Source organism: Diabrotica virgifera, chromosome 3, assembly GCF_917563875.1.
Source record: "Diabrotica virgifera virgifera chromosome 3, PGI_DIABVI_V3a".
Taxonomy (NCBI): Eukaryota; Metazoa; Arthropoda; class Insecta; order Coleoptera; family Chrysomelidae; genus Diabrotica; species Diabrotica virgifera.
The window spans coordinates 260966049-260987548 of record NC_065445.1 but is presented as its reverse complement, the minus strand read 5'-3'; the positions used below and the strand labels follow the sequence as shown (position 1 = coordinate 260987548).

The 21500-nt window shown below is 31.6% G+C and overlaps 4 protein-coding genes across 14 annotated transcripts in view; all 4 read left to right on the top strand.

The window, feature by feature from the left end:
* LOC114324775 (gastrula zinc finger protein XlCGF57.1-like) overlaps positions 1 to 13143 on the top strand; it is a 43179-nt gene extending 30036 nt beyond the window's left edge. For 3 of the 11 annotated variants that reach the window (XM_050646147.1, XM_050646145.1, XM_050646149.1), the window contains 2 exons: positions 50 to 124; positions 11774 to 13143. In XM_050646147.1, coding sequence (XP_050502104.1) covers positions 50 to 124; positions 11774 to 13140 — 1442 coding nt within the window. In that variant the 3' untranslated portion in view covers positions 13141 to 13143. Of the gene's footprint in view, positions 1 to 49; positions 5495 to 11773 lie in introns of those variants that run through there. The other 8 variants (XM_050646146.1, XM_050646144.1, XM_050646148.1 and 5 more) reach the window with 4 other exon arrangements.
* A 43-nt stretch (positions 13144 to 13186) lies between these two features.
* On the top strand, positions 13187 to 13894 carry LOC126882734 (zinc finger protein 723-like). The gene has a single exon (XM_050647722.1). It carries the CDS (start codon positions 13187 to 13189, stop codon positions 13892 to 13894), a length of 708 nt encoding a protein of 235 aa, XP_050503679.1.
* A 4756-nt stretch (positions 13895 to 18650) lies between these two features.
* Positions 18651 to 19115, top strand: LOC114324768 (zinc finger protein 468-like). The gene has a single exon (XM_050647721.1). The coding sequence runs from the start codon at positions 18651 to 18653 to the stop codon at positions 19113 to 19115; it is 465 nt and encodes a 154-aa protein (XP_050503678.1).
* Positions 19116 to 19161: 46 nt separating this feature from the next.
* Positions 19162 to 19869, top strand: LOC126882732 (zinc finger protein 723-like). Its single transcript, XM_050647720.1, has one exon. The coding sequence runs from the start codon at positions 19162 to 19164 to the stop codon at positions 19867 to 19869; it is 708 nt and encodes a 235-aa protein (XP_050503677.1).
* Positions 19870 to 21500: the final 1631 nt, after the last annotated feature.

Below are 21500 nucleotides of genomic sequence, written 5' to 3'. Positions count from 1 at the left end.
TTTTTTTAAAATTGTGAAAACAAATTCTCACAGTTTATTTTTATTTTAGGTGCTCCACCGGATATTACAATGGAAGTTGCAATTACCAAACCATTCAATGCTCCTAAATTACATTTAAAGACATGTACTGGTAAAATATCATATGAATGTGAAATTTGTAGTAAATTGTTTACTACAAAAAGTATTTTAAAGATACATATGAGACGCCACACTGGTGAAACACCTTATAAATGTGAAATTTGTAATAAGCAGTTTACTCAAATAAGTAATTTAAATACGCATATGACAGTTCACTCTGGAAAAAAAGCATATAAATGTGAAATTTGTAGTAAGCTGTTTACTTTCAAAAGTAGTTTAAAACAGCATATGAGACTTCACACTGATGAAACACCTTATAAATGTGAAATGTGTAATAAGCAGTTTACCCAAACAGGTCATTTAAAAGAGCATATGAGACTTCATACTGATGAAACACCTATTTGTGAAATTTGTAGTAAGCAGTTTACCCAAATAGGTCATTTAAAAGAGCATATGAGACTTCACACTGATGAAACACCTATTTGTGAAATTTGTAGTAAGTTGTTTACTACAAAAAGTAGTTTAAAAAGGCATATGCGACTTCACACTGGTGAAACACCTTATAAATGTGAAATTTGTAGTAAGCAGTTTACTCAAATAGGCCATTTAAACTCGCATATTATGAGACTTCACACTGGTGAAAACCCTTATAAATGTGACATTTGTAATAAGCAGTTTACTCAACTAAATAATATAAATGATCAGATGGTGGTTCACACTGGTGAAAGGCCTTATAAATGTGAAATTTGTAGTAAGCAGTTTACTTTAAAAGGTAATTTAAAACAGCGTATGAGACTTCACACTGATGAAACACCTTATAAATGTGAAATTTGTAGTAAGTTGTTTAATACAAAAGGTAGTTTAAAGATGCATATGAGACTTCACACTGGTGAAACTCCATATAAATGTGAAATTTGTAGGAAGCAGTTTACTCAAAAAGGTCATTTAATAGAGCATATGAGACTTCACACTGGTGAAACACCTTATAAATGTGAAATTTGTAGTAAGTTGTTTAATACAAAAGGCAATTTAAAGGTACATATGAGACTTCACACTGGTGAAACACCATATAAATGTGAAATTTGTAGTAAGCAGTTTACTCAAATAGGTCATTTAAACTCGCATATGAGACTTCACACTGATGAAACACCTTATAAATGTGAAATTTGTAGTAAGTTGTTTACTACAAAATGGATTTTAAAGATGCATATGAGACTTCACACTGGTGAAACACCATATAAATGTGAAATTTGTTGTAAGCAGTTTACCCAAATAGGTCATTTAAACTCGCATATGAGACTTCACACTGATGAAACACCTTATAAATGTGAAATATGTAGTAAGTTGTTTACTACCAATGGTAGCTTAAAGAGGCATATGAAAGTTCACACTGGTGAAACACCATATAAATGTGAAATCTGTAATAAACAGTTTAACCAACTAAGTAATTTAAATACGCATATGAGAGTTCACTCAAAAACCGCAAAACCTTATAAATGTGAAATTTGTGGTAAGCAGTTTATTACAAGAAGTAAATTAAATAATCATATGAGAATTCATCATCATCATCCAGCTTCTTCTCTTGTCCACTGCAGGACATAAGCCTCCTCAACACGTCTCCAGGAAGTTCGACGTTGTGCTAATTGCATCCATCTACCATCTATTTTCGCGAAACTCAATTTTAATCTGGCAATTCTTTCTATGATATATTGCACACTCTTTCTTTGTCATATTTCTAAATTTCTCACTCGATCCGCAAGTCTTATTCCTAGAATGGATCTTTTTATTTTTCTCTGCGCTTTTCTAAGCTTTAACACCCCTTGCTTTGGTTAATGTTAGTGTTTCAGCTCCGTACGTAATGCCTGGAAGAACACATTAATTGAATGGTGGGCTACAACAATGTTGTAAGCGACAGAATCGAGATTATGCAGGAGATGAAAAAAACACATTGACAAGCCATTTACGAACATACGGATACCAACATTGCGGTACGAAAAACTCAGGGGAGGCAAAATATTATTAGCCAGATTGAAAGATGCTCGCATTGGTCCTTGGATATACAATAATATTGCACTAAAACCTCACTTTGACCCAATATGTCGCTTACAACATCGTTGTAGCCCACCATTCAATTGAATACTTTCCTTTTAAGGCTTAAAGAAATTTCACTGCTGAATATGTCTTTCAATCTACCATATACTGCCCAGCCTTGACCAATCCTTCTATCTATCTCTTGGGTCTGATTGTCTCTAGAAATTTTGATGTCGTACCCGAGATATCGATATTGACTTATTTCTTCTATGATATTATCTTGGAGTGTTATTGATCTTCCTAACACCAAGTTAGATATCATTTTGGTTTTGTCTTAATTTATTTGCAAACCAACCTCTTCAGCTGCTTTCACAAGCTCTGTGAGCATTTCGTTTGCTTCGTTGATGTCGTCAGCGATTATTACAATATCATCAGCGAACCGGAGTTTTTTGAGTTGCTTTCCGTCTATGCGTATTCCTTTGTTGGCCAGTCCAGTTTTTTAAACGCATATTATAAGAAAGTCGTGAAAAGCTTCGGTGACATTGTGTCTCCTTGTCTAACACCTCTCTCGATTTTGAAATGAGAATCACACTGGTGAAACAACTTACGAATGTGAAATTTAGGTCATTTAAATACGCAAAAAATCATATAAATTACCCCAGGCTGTGAGTGAAAAAACGTGTTATAATTCAGGAGTTTTTGAAACCTATTAGGAGTGTTGTAAAGGATGATTCATACCAGAAATAACTTCTACTAAAATGTCGTTAATTTGTTATTGCAAAACAGCTTGCGAAAGTTCCAAAATGATCGTTTTTTGAAATTGCATTATTTATTGTAAAAATAACTGTTTCTTATTATTTAAGGCTTTAAAATAAAGATCTTTCAATTACAAACAAAATTGTAAAGCTCGATTGGTGAACTTGTTGCTTAAATACTATAAATTGTTTATCCCCAGAGGTCAAATGTCGAATGATATAACTTTAAGCCAAGTGCACAATCGGGCTTTACAATTTTTTTTATGTTTGGAGTTGAAATATCTTAATTTACAGCCTTAAAGAATAAAACAAAGTTATTTTTACAATAAATAATGAAATTGCAAAAAACGGCCATTTTGGACCTTTCGCAGGCTGTTTTGCAATAACAAATTATCGAAATTAAAGTTGCCTTAGCTCAAATTGTAGTTTTTTTTAATATACTACAACTACCTATTTAAAAGTTTTTTTCTAAAATAAATATCCTAAGCTGCATTATTAAAAATCTTTAAAAATGGCAAATTTAACAAATGAAAAACTTCATAAATAAAAAGCCGCACAAACTTTTTGGTTACATTTTAGTAGAAGTTAACAACAATTTAATAATAACACTCCTAGAGAAATGTGGCGTACTCTAAAATATTATAAATTTATACCTGACAAAAGAATTGAGATACCAAATAATTTAAATAATCCAGATGAGATAAACAAATTTTTTATTGAATCAATTCCACAATCTGAACCATCAGAAGATGTTAATTTTTTTTATAAAACTAATAAAATTATAGATTCTACTTTTAACTTTCATGAAATTAATGACCTGTTTGTTTACAAAGCAATTTGTGACATAAAAACTAATTCTGTGGGATGTGATGGTTTAAATGTTAATTTGATTAAACCATGTTGTCCACATATAATTTCCTATATTACTCATATTGTTAATTTTTGCATAACTAACTGTGTCGTTCCAACTTCCTGGAAAAAAGCAATTATTAAGGTTTTGCCTAAAAAGCAAAATTCTGTTGAATTTAAAGATTTGCGACCAATAAGTATTTTGCCTACCCTGTCGAAAGTTTTAGAAAGAGCTTTGGAAACACAAATTAAAGATTATTTACATGTTAATTCATTACTTCCTTCTATCCAGTCAGGCTTCCGTAAAGGATATAGTTGTACTACTGCTTTACTTCATATTACTGATGATATTTTAAAAGGAGTAGATCAAGGTGAGTACACAGTGTTAGTGTTATTAGATTTCAGTCATGCATTCGATACCATACATTACGATCTTATGATTAGCATGCTAAAATATATAGGATTTTCTAATAATGCCAGTACTTTACTTGAACAGTATCTCAAATTCAGAGAGCAGCAAGTTTATATCAATGGTGTAAATTCAAACTTTCTATTACTTAAATCAGGTGTTCTACAAGGTTCCATCCTTGGACCTTTATTGTTTTCTATATATACTTCTAAACTTTTAACCAAAATTCGGAATTGCAACGTGCACTTATATGCTGATGATACCCAATTGTATTTAAATTTTAAGCCAGATGATGTGGAAAATGCCTGCAAAATTATTAATGACAATCTAAAAGCATTTATTGATTATGCAACTGAGCACTGCCTGATTATTAATCCAACGAAATCAAAAGTAATGCTAAGTATTTGGTAATAAGCATCATCAGCAATATTTGATAAATTCAATTAACATTTATATAAACAATGAAAAACTTGAAGTTGTAAATGCTGCAAAAAACTTAGGTGTTACTCTTGACTCCGAATTAAGGTTTCAGAAACATGTAAATATACTGATACAACGCGCTTACTGCAATATTAAAATGATTTATGGAAATCGCCATTTATTTTCAATTTATATGAAAAAACAGCTTTGTGAAACACTTGTATTATCATTATTTAATTACGCGGATGTATTGTATGGACCAAATTTAACTCTAGTATATAAAAATAAGATCCAAAAAGTTCAAAATTCGTGTCTTCGTTTAATTTTTGGTATAAGAAGGCGACAAAGAGTATCGCATAAATTAAAAGAAATTAAATGGCTAAATATGGAGAATAGAAGAAAACATCATTTTGTCACTCTTTGTCATAAAGTAATTGTAAATAAAAAACCATCTTACCTACATCGAAAAATAAAATATCACTCTGATGTTCACAATATAAATATAAGAAATAGGGGATTGTTGACTATTCCTCCTTTTTCAAGTGAGCTTTATCGACGCTCTTATAGTTATCAAATCAGAAGTTTATATAATAAGATTCCATCTACATTAAAAACATGTAACATACCAAAATTTAAATTCTTGCTTAAACGCCGTCTCCTAAACATTCAAAATTAAGGTGCCGTGATTTTTTTTTCTCTTTTCTCATAGCAATAAAAAAGTAAGTGGGTCCGTCTTCCTTGTGAGGTGCATTTTTTACTATCTTACTGTTCAATATTGTATTCTTTATTACTGTTTTGTTAGAGCCATAAGACTACTATTACACTGGGGTTAAGTGGAAGAATATTTTTGTTGTGTCTTAGAACAGCAAAAATAAACTTCGCCCTCTACTTTAGAGAATGTACAGTTTGTTATACTTATTATTTTTTGGAAATAAAAGTCGGTTTATTATTATTATTATTATTAGTTATTCCTGGCATCGTCCTTTACAACACCTGATAGGTTTCAAAAACTCCTGAAATCGACCTAATTTTGACCTACAGCTTGAAGTGTGAAATTTGTAGTAAGCCGTTTTAAATTCATTTAAAACGGCATATGACTTCACATTGGTGAAACACCTTACAGATATTAAATTTATACTGACCAATTCATTCAAATAAGTTCTTAAATATTGAACAATTTTATTATTTAAATGAGACCTGGCAATGCCCAATATTTTAATCTTTTCACTTGAGAGACGAGGATGATCCAGAGTACCAGTGAAAATACAGACACTTATCGACTTGTGTAGTTGTGTGTAACATGCGTAATTTTAAGCTTGTAATTTTGTAGCGTTTAAAATCAAAATAAAGTTTACAGCTCTTCTTTGAATGTAATTTCTAAATTAACATGTAATTGGACTTCGTAAGACCTAGGTTTTCACCCAAAGTGACAGAAAGGAGAACCGGAAGTCGATATTTGAACTCTTCAACTTTGCGTCGATTGATATACGATTTCACTAATTTTGAGTAATTTTTACTGAACTGTCGGTCATAATTGTTTAAACTGTCAAATTTCTCATCTTTAATACCATCCTTGGGTTATAAGCTTTCATTCGACACCTCATTGTATACTACAAAAGGTAGTTTAAAGATGCATATGAGACTTCACACTGGTGCAACACCTTGTAAATGGTGAAATTTGTAATAAGCAGTTTACTTTAAAAGGTAATTTAAAACAACATATGAGACATCACACTGGTGAAACACCTTATAAGTGTGAAATTTGTAGTAAGCAATTTAGTCACTCAAATAGTTTGAAGCATCATAACATGGTAGTTCACACTGTTGAAAGGCGTTATAAATATGAAATCTGTAATAAGCAGTTTACTCAACTAAGTAATTTAAATGAGCATATGAGAGTTCACTCTGGCAAAAGAGCATATAACTGTAGAATTTGTAGTAAGCTGTTTACTACAAAAGGTAGTTTAAAGATGCATATGAGACTTCACACTGGTGCAACACCTTATAAATGTGAAATTTGTAATAAGCAGTTTACTTTAAAAGGTAATTTAAAACAGCATGAGACATCACACTGGTGAAACACCTTATAAGTGTGAAATTTGTAGTAAGCAATTTAGTCACTCAAATAGTTTGAAGCATCATAATATGGTAGTTCACACTGTTGAAAGGCGTTATAAATGTGAAATTTGTAATAAGCAGTTTACTCAACTAAGTAATTTAAATGAGCATATGAGAGTTCGCTCTGGCAAAAGAGCATATAACTGTAGAATTTGTAGTAAGCTGTTTACTACAAAAGGTAGTTTAAAGATGCATATGAGACTTCACATTGGTGCAACACCTTATAAATGTGAAATTTGTAATAAGCAGTTTACTTTAAAAGGTAATTTAAAACAGCATATGAGACATCACACTGGTGAAACACCATAAGTGTGAAATTTGTAAGCAATTTAGTCACTCAAATAGTTTGAAGCATCATAATATGGTAGTTCACACTGTTGAAAGGCGTTATAAATGTGAAATTTGTAATAAGCAGTTTACTCAACTAAGTAATTTAAATACGCATATGAGAGTTCATTCAAAAACCACAAAAAGCATCATATGGTAGGTAGTTCACACTGTTGAAAGGCCTTATAAATGTGAAATTTGTAATAGCAGTTTACTCAACTAATTTAAATGAGCATATGAGAGTTCACTCTGACAAAAGAGCATATAAATGTGGAATTTGTAGTACGCTGTTTACTACAAAAGGTAGTTTAAAGATGCATATAAGACTTCACTCTGGTGAAACACCTTATAAATGTGAAATTTGTAATAAACAGTTTACTCAAATAAGTAATTTAAATACGCATATGAGAGTTCATCCAAAAACCGCAAAAAGCATCATATGGTAGGTAGTTCACACTGTTGAAAGGCCTTATAAATGTGAAATTTGTAATAAGCAGTTTACTCAACTAATTTAAATGAGCATATGAGAGTTCACTCTGGCAAAAGAGCATATAAATGTGGAATTTGTAGTAAGCTGTATACTACAAAAGGTAGTTTAAAGATGCATATGAGACTTCACTCTGGTGAAACACCTTATAAATGTGAAATTTGCAATAAACAGTTTACTCAAATAAGTCATTTAAATACGCATATGAGAGTTCACCAAAAAACCGCAAAAAGCAACATTATGGTAGTTCACACTGTTGAAAGGCCGTATAAATGTGAAATTTTAATAAGCAGTTTACTCAACTAAGTAATTTAAATGAGCATATGAGAGTTAACTCTCACAAAAGAGCATATAAATGTGAAACTAAAGGTAGTTTAAAGGTGTATATGAGACTTCACACTGGTGAATATCTTATAAATGTGAAATTTGTAATAAGCAAATTATTCAAAAAGCTCAGTTAAATCAGCATATCATCGGTGATGTTACAATACCTGCTATTTGGTTTTTCATGAGTTTTGTAAGAGAGACTAAAAACGATTTTTAAGGTCACCTCCTGTTTTCATATGATATTTTTAAACTTGTTTTGTAGTGAATTAAACTATTTATTTACTACAAAACAAGTCAAAACTTACATATGAAAACAGGAGATGACCTGGACCTGACCTGAACATGAGAGACAAAAAAGGTTTTTTTGTCTCTCCTAGAAAACTCATTAAAAAGCAGATAGGAGGTATTGTCACATCACCAACGATATGAGCACTCTGGCAAAAGAACATAATATACATGTGAAATTTATAGTAAGCTGTTTACATTAAAATTTAAAATAGAATATGAGAGCAATTTAGTCACTCAAATAGTTTGAAGCATCATAATATGGTAGTTCACTCTGGTGAAACACCTTACAAATGTGAAATTTGTAATAAACAGTTTACTCAACTAAGTAATTTAAATGACCATATAAGAATTTACTCTTAGTTCATGTGGTGAGACCGCTTCCGTCTAAAAAAATTTCTGATTCGGTTTCTTTGTGGATTCCTATTCAAAAATGTCCCCTTTAACAAATCTGAAGGGTGTGGGGCGGAATTTTTGGGCAGAAATTGTTTAAACAATTTTTTTAAACAAATACAAAAGATCGCGTTTTTTGCTCTGGAACGTATATTTTTAGGTTTTTTGGATCATTTTAAACATAAAAAAATATCTTGTAATTTTTCTTAAAAATTGATAGTTTTCGAGTTATAGGCGATTTAAAATCTGAAAAATGCGAAAATGCGCATTTTCGAGGCTTAAAAACTCGTATTTAGACTAGTATTTTTGAGGTTTCCAGACACTTAAATTGAAGATTAAGCATTCAGCTTCAAGATTCTGAAGAGTGATCGCGTCTAACCTTAATTTATACGGTTGCTTTTTAATTGTTAAATATGCGTGTTTATCCGATTTTTTTGCCGGTGCGGCGAGCCCTATTTCAAAAATCTCCTATTTTCCTCCAAAAAATATTTTTTCTAGATGTGGAATATTCTAAATAAAATAAGTTTCTTGACATTTTTCTCAAAAGTTAATAGTTTTAAAGTTATAAGCGATTTAAAATCCGAAAAATGTCAAAAATTCGCATTTTTGGATATTAAATCGCTTATAACTTTAAAACTATTAACTTTTGAGAAAAATGTCAAGAAACTTATTTTATTTAGAATGTCCCAAATAATTTAGATCTAGAAACAATATTTTTCGGAGGAAAATTGGAGATTTTTGAAATAGAGCGCTCCGCACATATGCATATTTAACAATTAAAAAACAACGGTTTAAATTAAGGTTAGACGCAATCACTCTTCAGAATTTTAAAGCTGAATGTTTAAACTTTAGTTTAAGTATTTGGCAACCTCAAAAATACTAATTCAAATATGAGTTTTTGGGCCTCGAAAATACGTATTTTCGCATTTTTCAGATTTTAAATCGCCTATAACTCGAAAATTATCAATTTTTGAGAAAATTTACAAGATACCTTTCTTATTTAGAATGACCCACAAAACTTAAAAATATATGTTCCGGAGCAAAAAAAGTGAACTTTTGTATTAAAAAAAAATTGTGTAAACAATTTCTGCCCAAAAATTCCTCCCGGCACCCTTCAGATTTGTTTAAAGGGGACATTTTTGAATAGGATTTCCAGACGGGAGCGGTCTCACCACATGTACTATTAGTGCAGTCACTGAAGGTGGATATGAGCTATTACCTCCGATTTCGTTGAACCTCCATCGATTTGCATGAAAATTGGTGAGTGGTTAGAGGATATCTCAAGGAACAAAAGTTACATGGTGCTAACTTGCGCTTTTACCCTGGTGGTGGATGCCACCCCTTTTCGGGGGTGAAAATTATTTTATTAATAATAACCCCACAATTCGATAGAGGGACAAATTATAAGAAAAATTTGTTATATAAAGTTATTAAAATAAATCAAAACTTTTTGACTTATTAAAGATCAAAGATTTTAATTTTTCGTGAGTAAAATGCATGTTTTTAACCGATTTTTCATAAATAACTCAAAACTATAAGTTTTTACAAAAAAGTTATTATTATCAAAATTGAGACTAATAAAAAATCAAATAAAGTCCTTACTAGAAAAACCTTTCAGTGTTAACTAAAAGTGAGTTATAGATAATTGAATGTATATTTCTTTCGTTGAGTACCCAAATCTAAGTATGCAAGCTTAAATACCGGGAAAATGATGCATTTTATAACAAAGTTCATAGAAATATCTATCAAATAAGCCCTCGAACAAGTTGATAGCATTAAGATTTATGCACCAAAAATGTTTCAAAATGTATCTTTTAAAAAATGTTTCCAAAAAATGTTAGTGTTTTTTGTAAATAACTCCGTTAATTTTAAAGATATCAGGTTCATCTAAAAACTAGTTAAAAGCTGATTCCAACAGCTATTAAAGAACGTCAAAATTATTTTCTCAAAGCTCTTACTTTTTTAAAAATAAAAGGTTAAATGGCCCTGGTTACATGGTTCTCGCAGCAAAATTGAAATTTTAAACGTTTCTATCTCGGTTATTTTTTACTCTACGGAAATAGTAAAATGGGTAAAGTATTTGGAACAGAAAAAACTAAAATTTAGTTATATATCATTTTTTACGTATATTGAGTATTTTTGGAGTTATTATCAAAAGAAAACGAAAAGTACGATAATTTTAAAAATTCTGATTTGTTAATTTATATTTTTTTTTCAAAAATATGCATTCTAAACCGGTCAAAATTGTTGAAATTATTAACTGTGTTAACCTAAAGAAATTCTTGAAACGATTACTATAAATTTTAATTTTGTGGAAATGGCGAATGCTTAATTTTGAACTTTTTCCTAAAAAAAAATCGAAAGGGTCCTCTTATTTTTATCACAACTTGCTTAATTTTGATGCTATTAACTTCTACTGGAGCTCATTTGATAGGTATTCCGAAGTACTTTGACAAGTGTTTAACAAGTATATTCTATAAAATGCATCGTTTTCCCGTTATGTAAGCTTGAATACTTAGATTTGAGAACTCGTCGAAAAAAATATACATTCAATTACCCATAACTCACTTTGAAATAATATTAGTTTAGTTTTTAAGTGGGGAGTGTATTACATTTTTTATTATCTTTAATTTTGGTAATATTACCTTTTTTAAAAAAGCTTATAGTTTTTGAGTAATACGTGAAAAACAGCTTTAAAACATGCATTTTTTTAAGAAAAAATAAAATCTTTGATATAAAGTAACTCAAAAAGTATTGATTTATGTTAATCATTTTATATAACAAATTTTGCTTAGAAGTTGCCCCTCTATCGACTTCTGGTATTATTTTTAATAAAAAAAATTTCACCTCCAGAAGGGGTGGCATCCACCCCCAGGGGAAAAGCGCAAGTTGGCATCATGTCACCTTTGTTCCTTGAAGTATCTTCTAACTACTCACCAATTTTCATGAAAATCGATGAACGATCAACGAAATCGGAGGTGAAAACCTTCAGTGACTTCACTATATCTGGCAAAAGAGCATATTGTGACGAAGTACCGACCGCAAGTAACAGGTTCCGTCTCTACAGCCTGACATGTACGGAAACATCGGAGAAATGACGCAGTGAACATGCGAGGAAAGGTTTTCTCGAGAATGTTCGGCGGTCAAGGCTACGGATTACTAGAGATGGGCGGTTCCATTTTTCTGGAACGTTCAAGAACATGTCTGCTATTTTTGTATTCAATATAATATAAGGACGCGAATTTTTAGGAGTAGTTAGTTATTAAGATAACTCATAGTTTGTTTTTATTTTAGGTGCTCCACCGGATATCACAATGGAAGTTGCAATTACCAAACCATTCAATGCTCCCAAATTACATTTGAAAACTTGTACTGGTAAAAGATCATATAAATGTGAAGTTTGTAGTAAGTTGTTTACTACAAAAGGTAGTGTAAATAAGCATATGAGACTTCACACTGGTCAAACACCTTATAAATGTAAAATTTGTAGTAAGCAATTCAGTCAGATTAATAGTTTAAATCATCATAATATGGTAGTTCACACTGGTGAAAGGCCTTATAAATGTGAAATTTGTAATAAGCAGTTTACTTTAAAAGGTAATTTAAAACAACATATAAGAGTTCACGCTGATGAAACACCTTATAAATGTGAAATTTGTAGTAAGTTGTTTACTACAAAAGGTAATTTAAAGATGCATATGAGACTTCACACTGGTAAAACACCTTATAAGTGTGAAATTTGTAGTAAGTTGTTTACTCAAATAGGTCATTTAAAAGAACATATGAGACTTCACACTGAGGACACACCTTATAAATGTGAAATTTGTAGTAAGTTGTTTACTACAAAAGGTAGTGTAAATAAGCATATGAGACTTCACACTGGTGAAACACCTTATGAATGTGAAATTTGTACTAAGCAGTTTACTTTTAAAGGTAATTTAAACCAGCATATGAGACTTCACAGTGATGAAACAAATTATAAATGTGAAATTTGTAGTAAGTTTTTTACTACAAATGGTAGTTTAAAGATGCATGTGAGACTTCACACTGGTGAAAAACCTTATAAATGTGAAATTTGTAGTAAGCAGTTTACTTTAAAAGGTAATTTAAAACAGCATATGAGACTTCACAGTGATAAAACACCTTTTAAATGTGAAATTTGTAGTAAGTTTTTTACTAAAAATAGTAGTTTAAAGATGCATAGGAGACTTCACACTGGTGAAACACCTTATAAATGTGAAATTTGTAGTAAGCAGTTTACTGTAAAAGGTAATTTAGAACAGCATATGAGACTTCACAGTGATAAAACACCTTTTAAATGTGAAATTTGTAGTAAGTTTTTTACTACAAATAGTAGTTTAAAGATGCATAAGAGACTTCACACTGGTCAAACACCTTATAAATGTAAAATTTGTAGTAAGCAATTCAGTCAGATTAATAGTTTAAATCATCATAATATGGTAGTTCACACTGGTGAAAGGCCTTATAAATGTGAAATTTGTAATAAGCAGTTTACTTTAAAAGGTAATTTAAAACAACATATAAGAGTTCACGCTGATGAAACACCTTATAAATGTGAAATTTGTAGTAAGTTGTTTACTACAAAAGGTAATTTAAAGATGCATATGAGACTTCACACTGGTAAAACACCTTATAAGTGAAATTTGTAATAAGTTGTTTACTCAAATAGGTCATTTAAAAGAACATATGAGACTTCACACTGAGGACACACCTTATAAATGTGAAGTTTGTAGTAAGTTGTTTACTACAAAAGGTAGTGTAAATAAGCATATGAGACTTCACACTGGTGAAACACCTTATGAATGTGAAATTTGTACTAAGCAGTTTACTTTTAAAGGTAATTTAAACCAGCATATGAGACTTCACAGTGATGAAACAAATTATAAATGTGAAATTTGTAGTAAGTTTTTTACTACAAATGGTAGTTTAAAGATGCATGTGAGACTTCACACTGGTGAAACACCTTATAAATGTGAAATTTGTAGTAAGCAGTTTACTTTAAAAGGTAATTTAAAACAGCATATGAGACTTCACAGTGATAAAACACCTTTTAAATGTGAAATTTGTAGTAAGTTTTTTACTAGAAATAGTAGTTTAAAGATGCATAAGAGACTTCACACTGGTGAAACACCTTATAAATGTGAAATTTGTAGTAAGCAGTTTACTGTAAAAGGTAATTTAGAACAGCATATGAGACTTCACAGTGATAAAACACCTTTTAAATGTGAAATTTGTAGTAAGTTTTTTACTACAAATAGTAGTTTAAAGATGCATAAGAGACTTCACACTGGTGAAACACCTTATAAATGTGAAATTTGTAATCAGCAGTTTACTCAAATAAGTAATTTAAATACACATATTAGAGTTCACTCAAAAACCGCAAAATCTTTATAAACGTGAAATTTGTAATAAGCAGTTTACTAAAATGGGTCATTCAAATGAGCATATGAGATTTTACTCTGGCAAAAGAGCATATTGTGATGAATTACCTACTGCAAGTAACAGTTTCCGTCTCGACAGCCTGACATGTACGGAAATATCGGGAAGAATGACGCAGACGCAGCGAACATGCGAGGAAAGGTTTTATCGAGAATGTTCGGCGGTCAAGGCTACGGATTATTAGAGATGGGCGGTTCTGTTTTTCTGGAACGTTCAAGAACATGTCTGCTATTTTTGTATTCAATTTATAAGGACGCGAATTTTAGGGGTAGTTAGTTTACCAAACCATTCAATGCTCTCAAATTACATTTGAAAACTTGTACTTGGAGTTCGAGTTTGGCAAGCGAGGCGAGAGGTCGTGTGGCAGGTGTATTGGCGATAAGGTAATTTCGAATTCGAAACCTATCACAATAAAAACACCGGTTTTTTAAAAGACCTATCGTTATCGATAATCGTTAAACTTAAAAAGCGTTCTTGTGCGAAATAAAAATAAACTTCTAAGTGTATAATAATAATATTTATATTAGTGCTGAGGTTAACATTTAATTTAAAATGGCCAGTGGCGGAACAGGAACAATCCGAAAGGAAACCTATAGAAAGAATGAAGAACTATCTGATAGTGGCGACGAAGAATCTAAGAAGAAAAAATATAAAGAAGATAAATTATATTTTGAAAAGAGTAACCTGACGAGACGAACACCGAATAAAAGCAACGACACAAATGAAGAGATGATAAAAATGATGCGGGAAGTTATGTGGAAAAATGATGAAATGATGGCAGAAATAAGAACCATACGGAAAGACCAAAAAGAAACGATGGAATATATTAAGGAGCTGAAAGAAAAAAACGAAAAATTGGAAGAAGGTTTAAAAATGGCAAACAATAGAATAGAACAATTGGAAAAAGATAGACGGAGAAATAATATAGTATTAAAAGGCCTAACACTAGATGCTACCGACGGAAAGCCTGTAAAGGAGTCAGTAGAACACTTCATAGGAAGAAATCTGAAATTAGAGGTCAGACTGAGAGGAGCGGTGAAGATCGGCGACCAAATCTTTGTAGCAGAAATGGAAAACCTAACGGATAAGATGAGTGTACTAAAAAACAAAGGAAAACTGAAAAATCTACAGGGACAAAAGGTGTATATAGAATCAGATTTAACAAGAAAGGAAAGGGAAATACAAGCAAAAATTAGGAAAATGGCAAAAGAAGAAAAAGACAAAGGTAATACTACGAAGATAGGATATATGAAACTCGAGATTAATGGAAAGGAGTGGAAATGGGACCATAATAAAGAGAAACTTATACTAACTCACAGAAATATCGGGGAAGGGACTTCAAAAAACTAAAAGAAAATAATGAGACCGGACCCACAACAATGACAACCAAGGCAATGAATGGGAAAAGCGATAGGGAAAAAGATGATGCAAAGGTAAACAAGGATGAAAATAGGAAAAAGGGGAAAGCTAGATTGCAGAAAAAAGGAGAGATAAAAATGGGAACATGGAATGTGAGAAGCATCAATGGAAAAGAGGAAGAACTGGTAGAAGATATGATAAGACAAAAAATAGAAATACTAGGAATAACAGAAACGAAGATGAAAGGAAAAGGTCTTAAGAAAATACACAAAGGATATTGGTTACTTTGGGTAGGAGCGGATACAAAAGAGAGAGCAAAAGAAGGAGTCGGGATAATAATTGCACCGAATAGACTACAACACGTTATAGAAGAAACATATGTTAACCAGAGAATATTATCGGTGAAAATTAAACTGATGGACGAAGAAATATGGACAATAATAACAGCCTACGGAGTAAATGAAGATGCAAGAAAGGAAGAGAAAGATAAATTTTTCGAGGAGCTCCAAATGCAAATTGATAATGGGGAAGAAAACATAATTGTAATGGGAGATCTAAATGGTAGAGTCGGAAACAACAACAGCGGAATAGAGGAGTGCATGGGAAAAGAAGGAGAAGAAATGCTAAACAGAAATGGTGAAAGAATAATAGAAATATGTATGGAGAATAAACTAGTTATAACAAATACAAAATTTAAACATAAAGAAGTACACAAATACACGAGAGTACAAGACAGCAGAAACGAAAAATCAATCATAGATTACTTTTTGGTAAGCAGCAACAAATGGAAAAGAGTACAGGATACGAAAGTGAAAAGAGGCTCGGAGATTGGCAGTGACCACCATCTAGTAATAATGAGAATGAGAACAACAGAGGAAAAAGAAGAAAAGAGAAGAAAGGTAGTAAATGAAAAAATAAAAAGTTACAAATTAAAAGAGGAAATATATAAGAAGAAATTCCAAGAAAAATTAGATAATACTTTGAAAGGTAGGGCAAAAAATACAAATATAGAAAAAAAATGGGAATATCTAAAAACCAGCATAATCAAAGCAGCTGAGGAAACTTGCGGGAAAGCAAAAATAGCAAACACTAACATGAGGAGAACAGAATGGTGGACGGAAGAAATACGAGAGAAAATAAAGAACAAAAAAGACAAATGGAAAAGATACCTAAGCACAAAACACCCGGAAGATTACGAAGCATATAAAGAAAAAAGGAAAGAGGTTAAAATAGCGGTGAAAGCAGGAAAGGAAAGGTCATGGGAGATATTTGGACAAAAAATGACAAAAAATTATAGGGAAAACCAAAAACTCTTCTACGGCGCATTAAAACAACTCAGACAAAAGAAAGAGCACACGATGCCGAATATAAAAGACAAGAATGGAAACGTACTAACAGAAGAAAAACAAATAATGGAAAGATGGAGAGAACATTTCAAAGAGCTAACTCATGTAGACAAGGACAACATAGGGGAGATACAAGAAAGGAATGAAGAACAACAAGTGGAATCCATAACAAGAGAGGAATTAGAGAAAGCAATAGAAAGAGTAAAACTGGGCAAAGCACCAGGCAAGGATCATATCACCCCGGAAATGATAAAATTCATGGGGACAGAGGGAATGGATAGCATGAAAGAACTAATGAATGATATCATAAATAGAGCAGAATTACCAAAGGACTGGAAGAAAGACATTATATTACCAATACACAAAAAGGGAGACAAGAGAAACTGTAATAATTACCGAGGTATCACCATATCAAGTATCCCTGGGAAGGTATTAGCAAGAATACTAGAGACAAGAATAAAAACACAAATAGAAACAACTATGGAAGACACACAGTGTGGATTCAGGAAGGACAGAAGCACGCAAGACCTAATATTCACATTAAGACAAGTAAGTGAGAAGGTAATCAAGAAAAATAGAGAGATACATATGTGCTTCATTGACCTGGAAAAGGCGTTTGACAGAATCCGAAGAAAGGACGTTTGGAAGACACTAACAGAAAGGGGAGTCGACAGACACATAATAGAAGTAATAAAGGATATGTACAAAAATAATACAAATACAGTAAGAACCAATAACGAGGAATCCAGAGAATTTTCTACAAGTCAAGGCGTCAAACAGGGATGCGTGCTGAGTCCACTGCTATTCTCAGTGGTACTGGATGAAGCGATAAAGAAAGCCAAGAGAAGAATGAGAAAACTAACATTAGGATACTGGCAAATGAAACAGACTCAACTATCGGAGCTACTATTTGCAGACGACATGGTATTGATAGCAGAAAACAGAGAAGACTTACAGAACAATCTTGAAATCCTAGAAGAAGAACTATCAAACATAAATATGAAAATTAATACAGAGAAAACAAAAACAATGATAATTTCAAATACGAGGAAGACACACGCAATAGAATTAGACGGGAAACAACTAGAGCAAGTGGAATATTTTAAATACCTAGGAGTAATAATCCAATCAAATGGTAAACAAGACATGGAAATAAACGAGAGAATGGGACGAACAGGAAGCTTATTTAACACTATGAAAACAACATTTTTTGGGAAAAAAGGGATACCGGAAAAAGTAAAAACGGCAGTCGTTAAATCAGTAGTTAGACCAACAATCATGTATAGCAGCGAGACATGGACATTGACGGGGAGACAAAAATCCAGAGTCAATGCTATGGAAATGAGGTTCCTGAGGAAAATAGCAAACAGAAAAAGGACAGACAAAATACGAAACGAAACAATTAGACAAAACCTAAAACTAGAACCAATCAATGAAAAAATAGTAGAAGGACAACTTAGATGGTTCGGGCACGTGTGTAGAATGTCGAACGAGAGGCTAACAAAACGAGTGTTCGAAACGAGAGTGCAGGGGAAAAACAAAAGAGGGAGACCAAGAGTTATGTGGGTAGATGAAATCAGGAAAGAAGTCGAGAAGAAGGGATTGACATTGGAAAGTGCAAGAAACCTAGCGCAAGATCGGAAAGCATGGAGACTACAATGCCAAACTCAACTCCACCAGCCTTACACCTAAAGGTAGAAAGGCTTAGGACTAAGTAAGTAAGTAAAAAGTTTACTTTTAAAGGTAATTTAAACCAGCATATGAGACTTCACAGTGATGAAACAAATTATAAATGTGAAATTTGTAGTAAGTTTTTTACTACAAATGGTAGTTTAAAGATGCATGTGAGACTTCACACTGGTGAAAAACCTTATAAATGTGAAATTTGTAGTAAGCAGTTTACTTTAAAAGGTAATTTAAAACAGCATATGAGACTTCACAGTGATAAAACACCTTTTAAATGTGAAATTTGTAGTAAGTTTTTTACTAAAAATAGTAGTTTAAAGATGCATAGGAGACTTCACACTGGTGAAACACCTTATAAATGTGAAATTTGTAGTAAGCAGTTTACTGTAAAAGGTAATTTAGAACAGCATATGAGACTTCACAGTGATAAAACACCTTTTAAATGTGAAATTTGTAGTAAGTTTTTTACTACAAATAGTAGTTTAAAGATGCATAAGAGACTTCACACTGGTCAAACACCTTATAAATGTAAAATTTGTAGTAAGCAATTCAGTCAGATTAATAGTTTAAATCATCATAATATGGTAGTTCACACTGGTGAAAGGCCTTATAAATGTGAAATTTGTAATAAGCAGTTTACTTTAAAAGGTAATTTAAAACAACATATAAGAGTTCACGCTGATGAAACACCTTATAAATGTGAAATTTGTAGTAAGTTGTTTACTACAAAAGGTAATTTAAAGATGCATATGAGACTTCACACTGGTAAAACACCTTATAAGTGAAATTTGTAGTAAGTTGTTTACTCAAATAGGTCATTTAAAAGAACATATGAGACTTCACACTGAGGACACACCTTATAAATGTGAAGTTTGTAGTAAGTTGTTTACTACAAAAGGTAGTGTAAATAAGCATATGAGACTTCACACTGGTGAAACACCTTATGAATGTGAAATTTGTACTAAGCAGTTTACTTTTAAAGGTAATTTAAACCAGCATATGAGACTTCACAGTGATGAAACAAATTATAAATGTGAAATTTGTAGTAAGTTTTTTACTACAAATGGTAGTTTAAAGATGCATGTGAGACTTCACACTGGTGAAACACCTTATAAATGTGAAATTTGTAGTAAGCAGTTTACTTTAAAAGGTAATTTAAAACAGCATATGAGACTTCACAGTGATAAAACACCTTTTAAATGTGAAATTTGTAGTAAGTTTTTTACTAAAAATAGTAGTTTAAAGATGCATAAGAGACTTCACACTGGTGAAACACCTTATAAATGTGAAATTTGTAGTAAGCAGTTTACTGTAAAAGGTAATTTAGAACAGCATATGAGACTTCACAGTGATAAAACACCTTTTAAATGTGAAATTTGTAGTAAGTTTTTTACTACAAATAGTAGTTTAAAGATGCATAAGAGACTTCACACTGGTGAAACACCTTATAAATGTGAAATTTGTAATCAGCAGTTTACTCAAATAAGTAATTTAAATACACATATTAGAGTTCACTCAAAAACCGCAAAATCTTTATAAACGTGAAATTTGTAATAAGCAGTTTACTAAAATGGATCATTCAAATGAGCATATGAGATTTTACTCTGGCAAAAGAGCATATTGTGATGAATTACCTACTGCAAGTAACAGTTTCCGTCTCGACAGCCTGACATGTACGGAAATATCGGGAAGAATGACGCAGACGCAGCGAACATGCGAGGAAAGGTTTTATCGAGAATGTTCGGCGGTCAAGGCTACGGATTATTAGAGATGGGCGGTTCTGTTTTTCTGGAACGTTCAAGAACATGTCTGCTATTTTTGTATTCAATTTATAAGGACGCGAATTTTAGGGGTAGTTAGTTTACCAAACCATTCAATGCTCTCAAATTACATTTGAAAACTTGTACTGGTAAAAGATCATATAATTGTGAAGTTTGTAGTAAGTTGTTTACTAAAAAAAGGTAATTTAAAGATACATACCGGGTGGTGAATTGGAAAACGGGCCATAGGAAACTCAATGTAAAATTCTAAACTGTTGAATTCCTGCTTCCCTAATTATTTTGCATCAAGATACATTAGAAACTATTTGTATAGTATTGAAATCTGTATTGAAAACAACTATTAAAATTGTTCTACGAATTAAACATATACCGAAATTTTGTAAAAATGTAATACATTTTTCAGTTTGTCAGCCCAAAATTAGGCCACACACAGTGCAATAATGTGTCACAATGAAGTTATTATTTTCCCTTTTTTGAACTGTCAATACTTTTATTTTATCATTTATTGTTTAAAAACAATACAGTTGATAAGATACCCTCGGTTGCGGAGAAAGTATTAATAATAAAGATTTTTTATTCAGTCAATGGTGTGAGCACTGTCAGTTAAATAGTAACGTGTGGCCTAACTTTTACACACATACCTACTGTGGCAAATATATTATATTTTTCAAAATTTTGGAATGCGTTTAAATCGTAGAACAATTTTAACTTTTGATTTTAATACAGATTTCAATCCTCTACAAATATTCTCTCATGACTTTTAATGTAAATGATTAGGGAAGCAGGAATTCAACAGTTTGGAATTTTACATTGAGTTTCCTATGGCCCGTTTTACGATTCACCACCCGGTATGAGACTTCACACTGGTGAAACACCTTATAAATGTGAAATTTTTGTAGTCAGCAATTTAGTCATCTAAGTAGTTTTAATTATCACAAGAGAGTTCACACTGATGAAAAACCTTATAAATGTGAAATTTGTAGTGAACAGTTTTTTTCAAGAAGTGAATTAAATAATCATATAAAAATTCACATTGGTAAAAAGATAAATGTGACATTTGTAGTAAGCAGTTTATTACAAAAAGTAAACTAAGTGCTCATATGATGATTCACACTTGCGAAAAATCTTACAAATGTGAAATTTGTAGTAAGCATTTTATTATAAGAAGTAACTTAAACCTTCATTTGAGAATTCACACTGGTGAAAAACCTTATAAATGTGAAATCTTGTAACAAGCAGTTTACTCAACAAAGTAATTTAAATACATATACACATGAGACTTCACTCTGGTGAAACACCTTATACATTTGAAATTTGTAGTAAGCAGTTTACTACAAACGGTAATTTAAACCACCATATGAAAGTTCACATTGCCGAAAAATCCTTTAA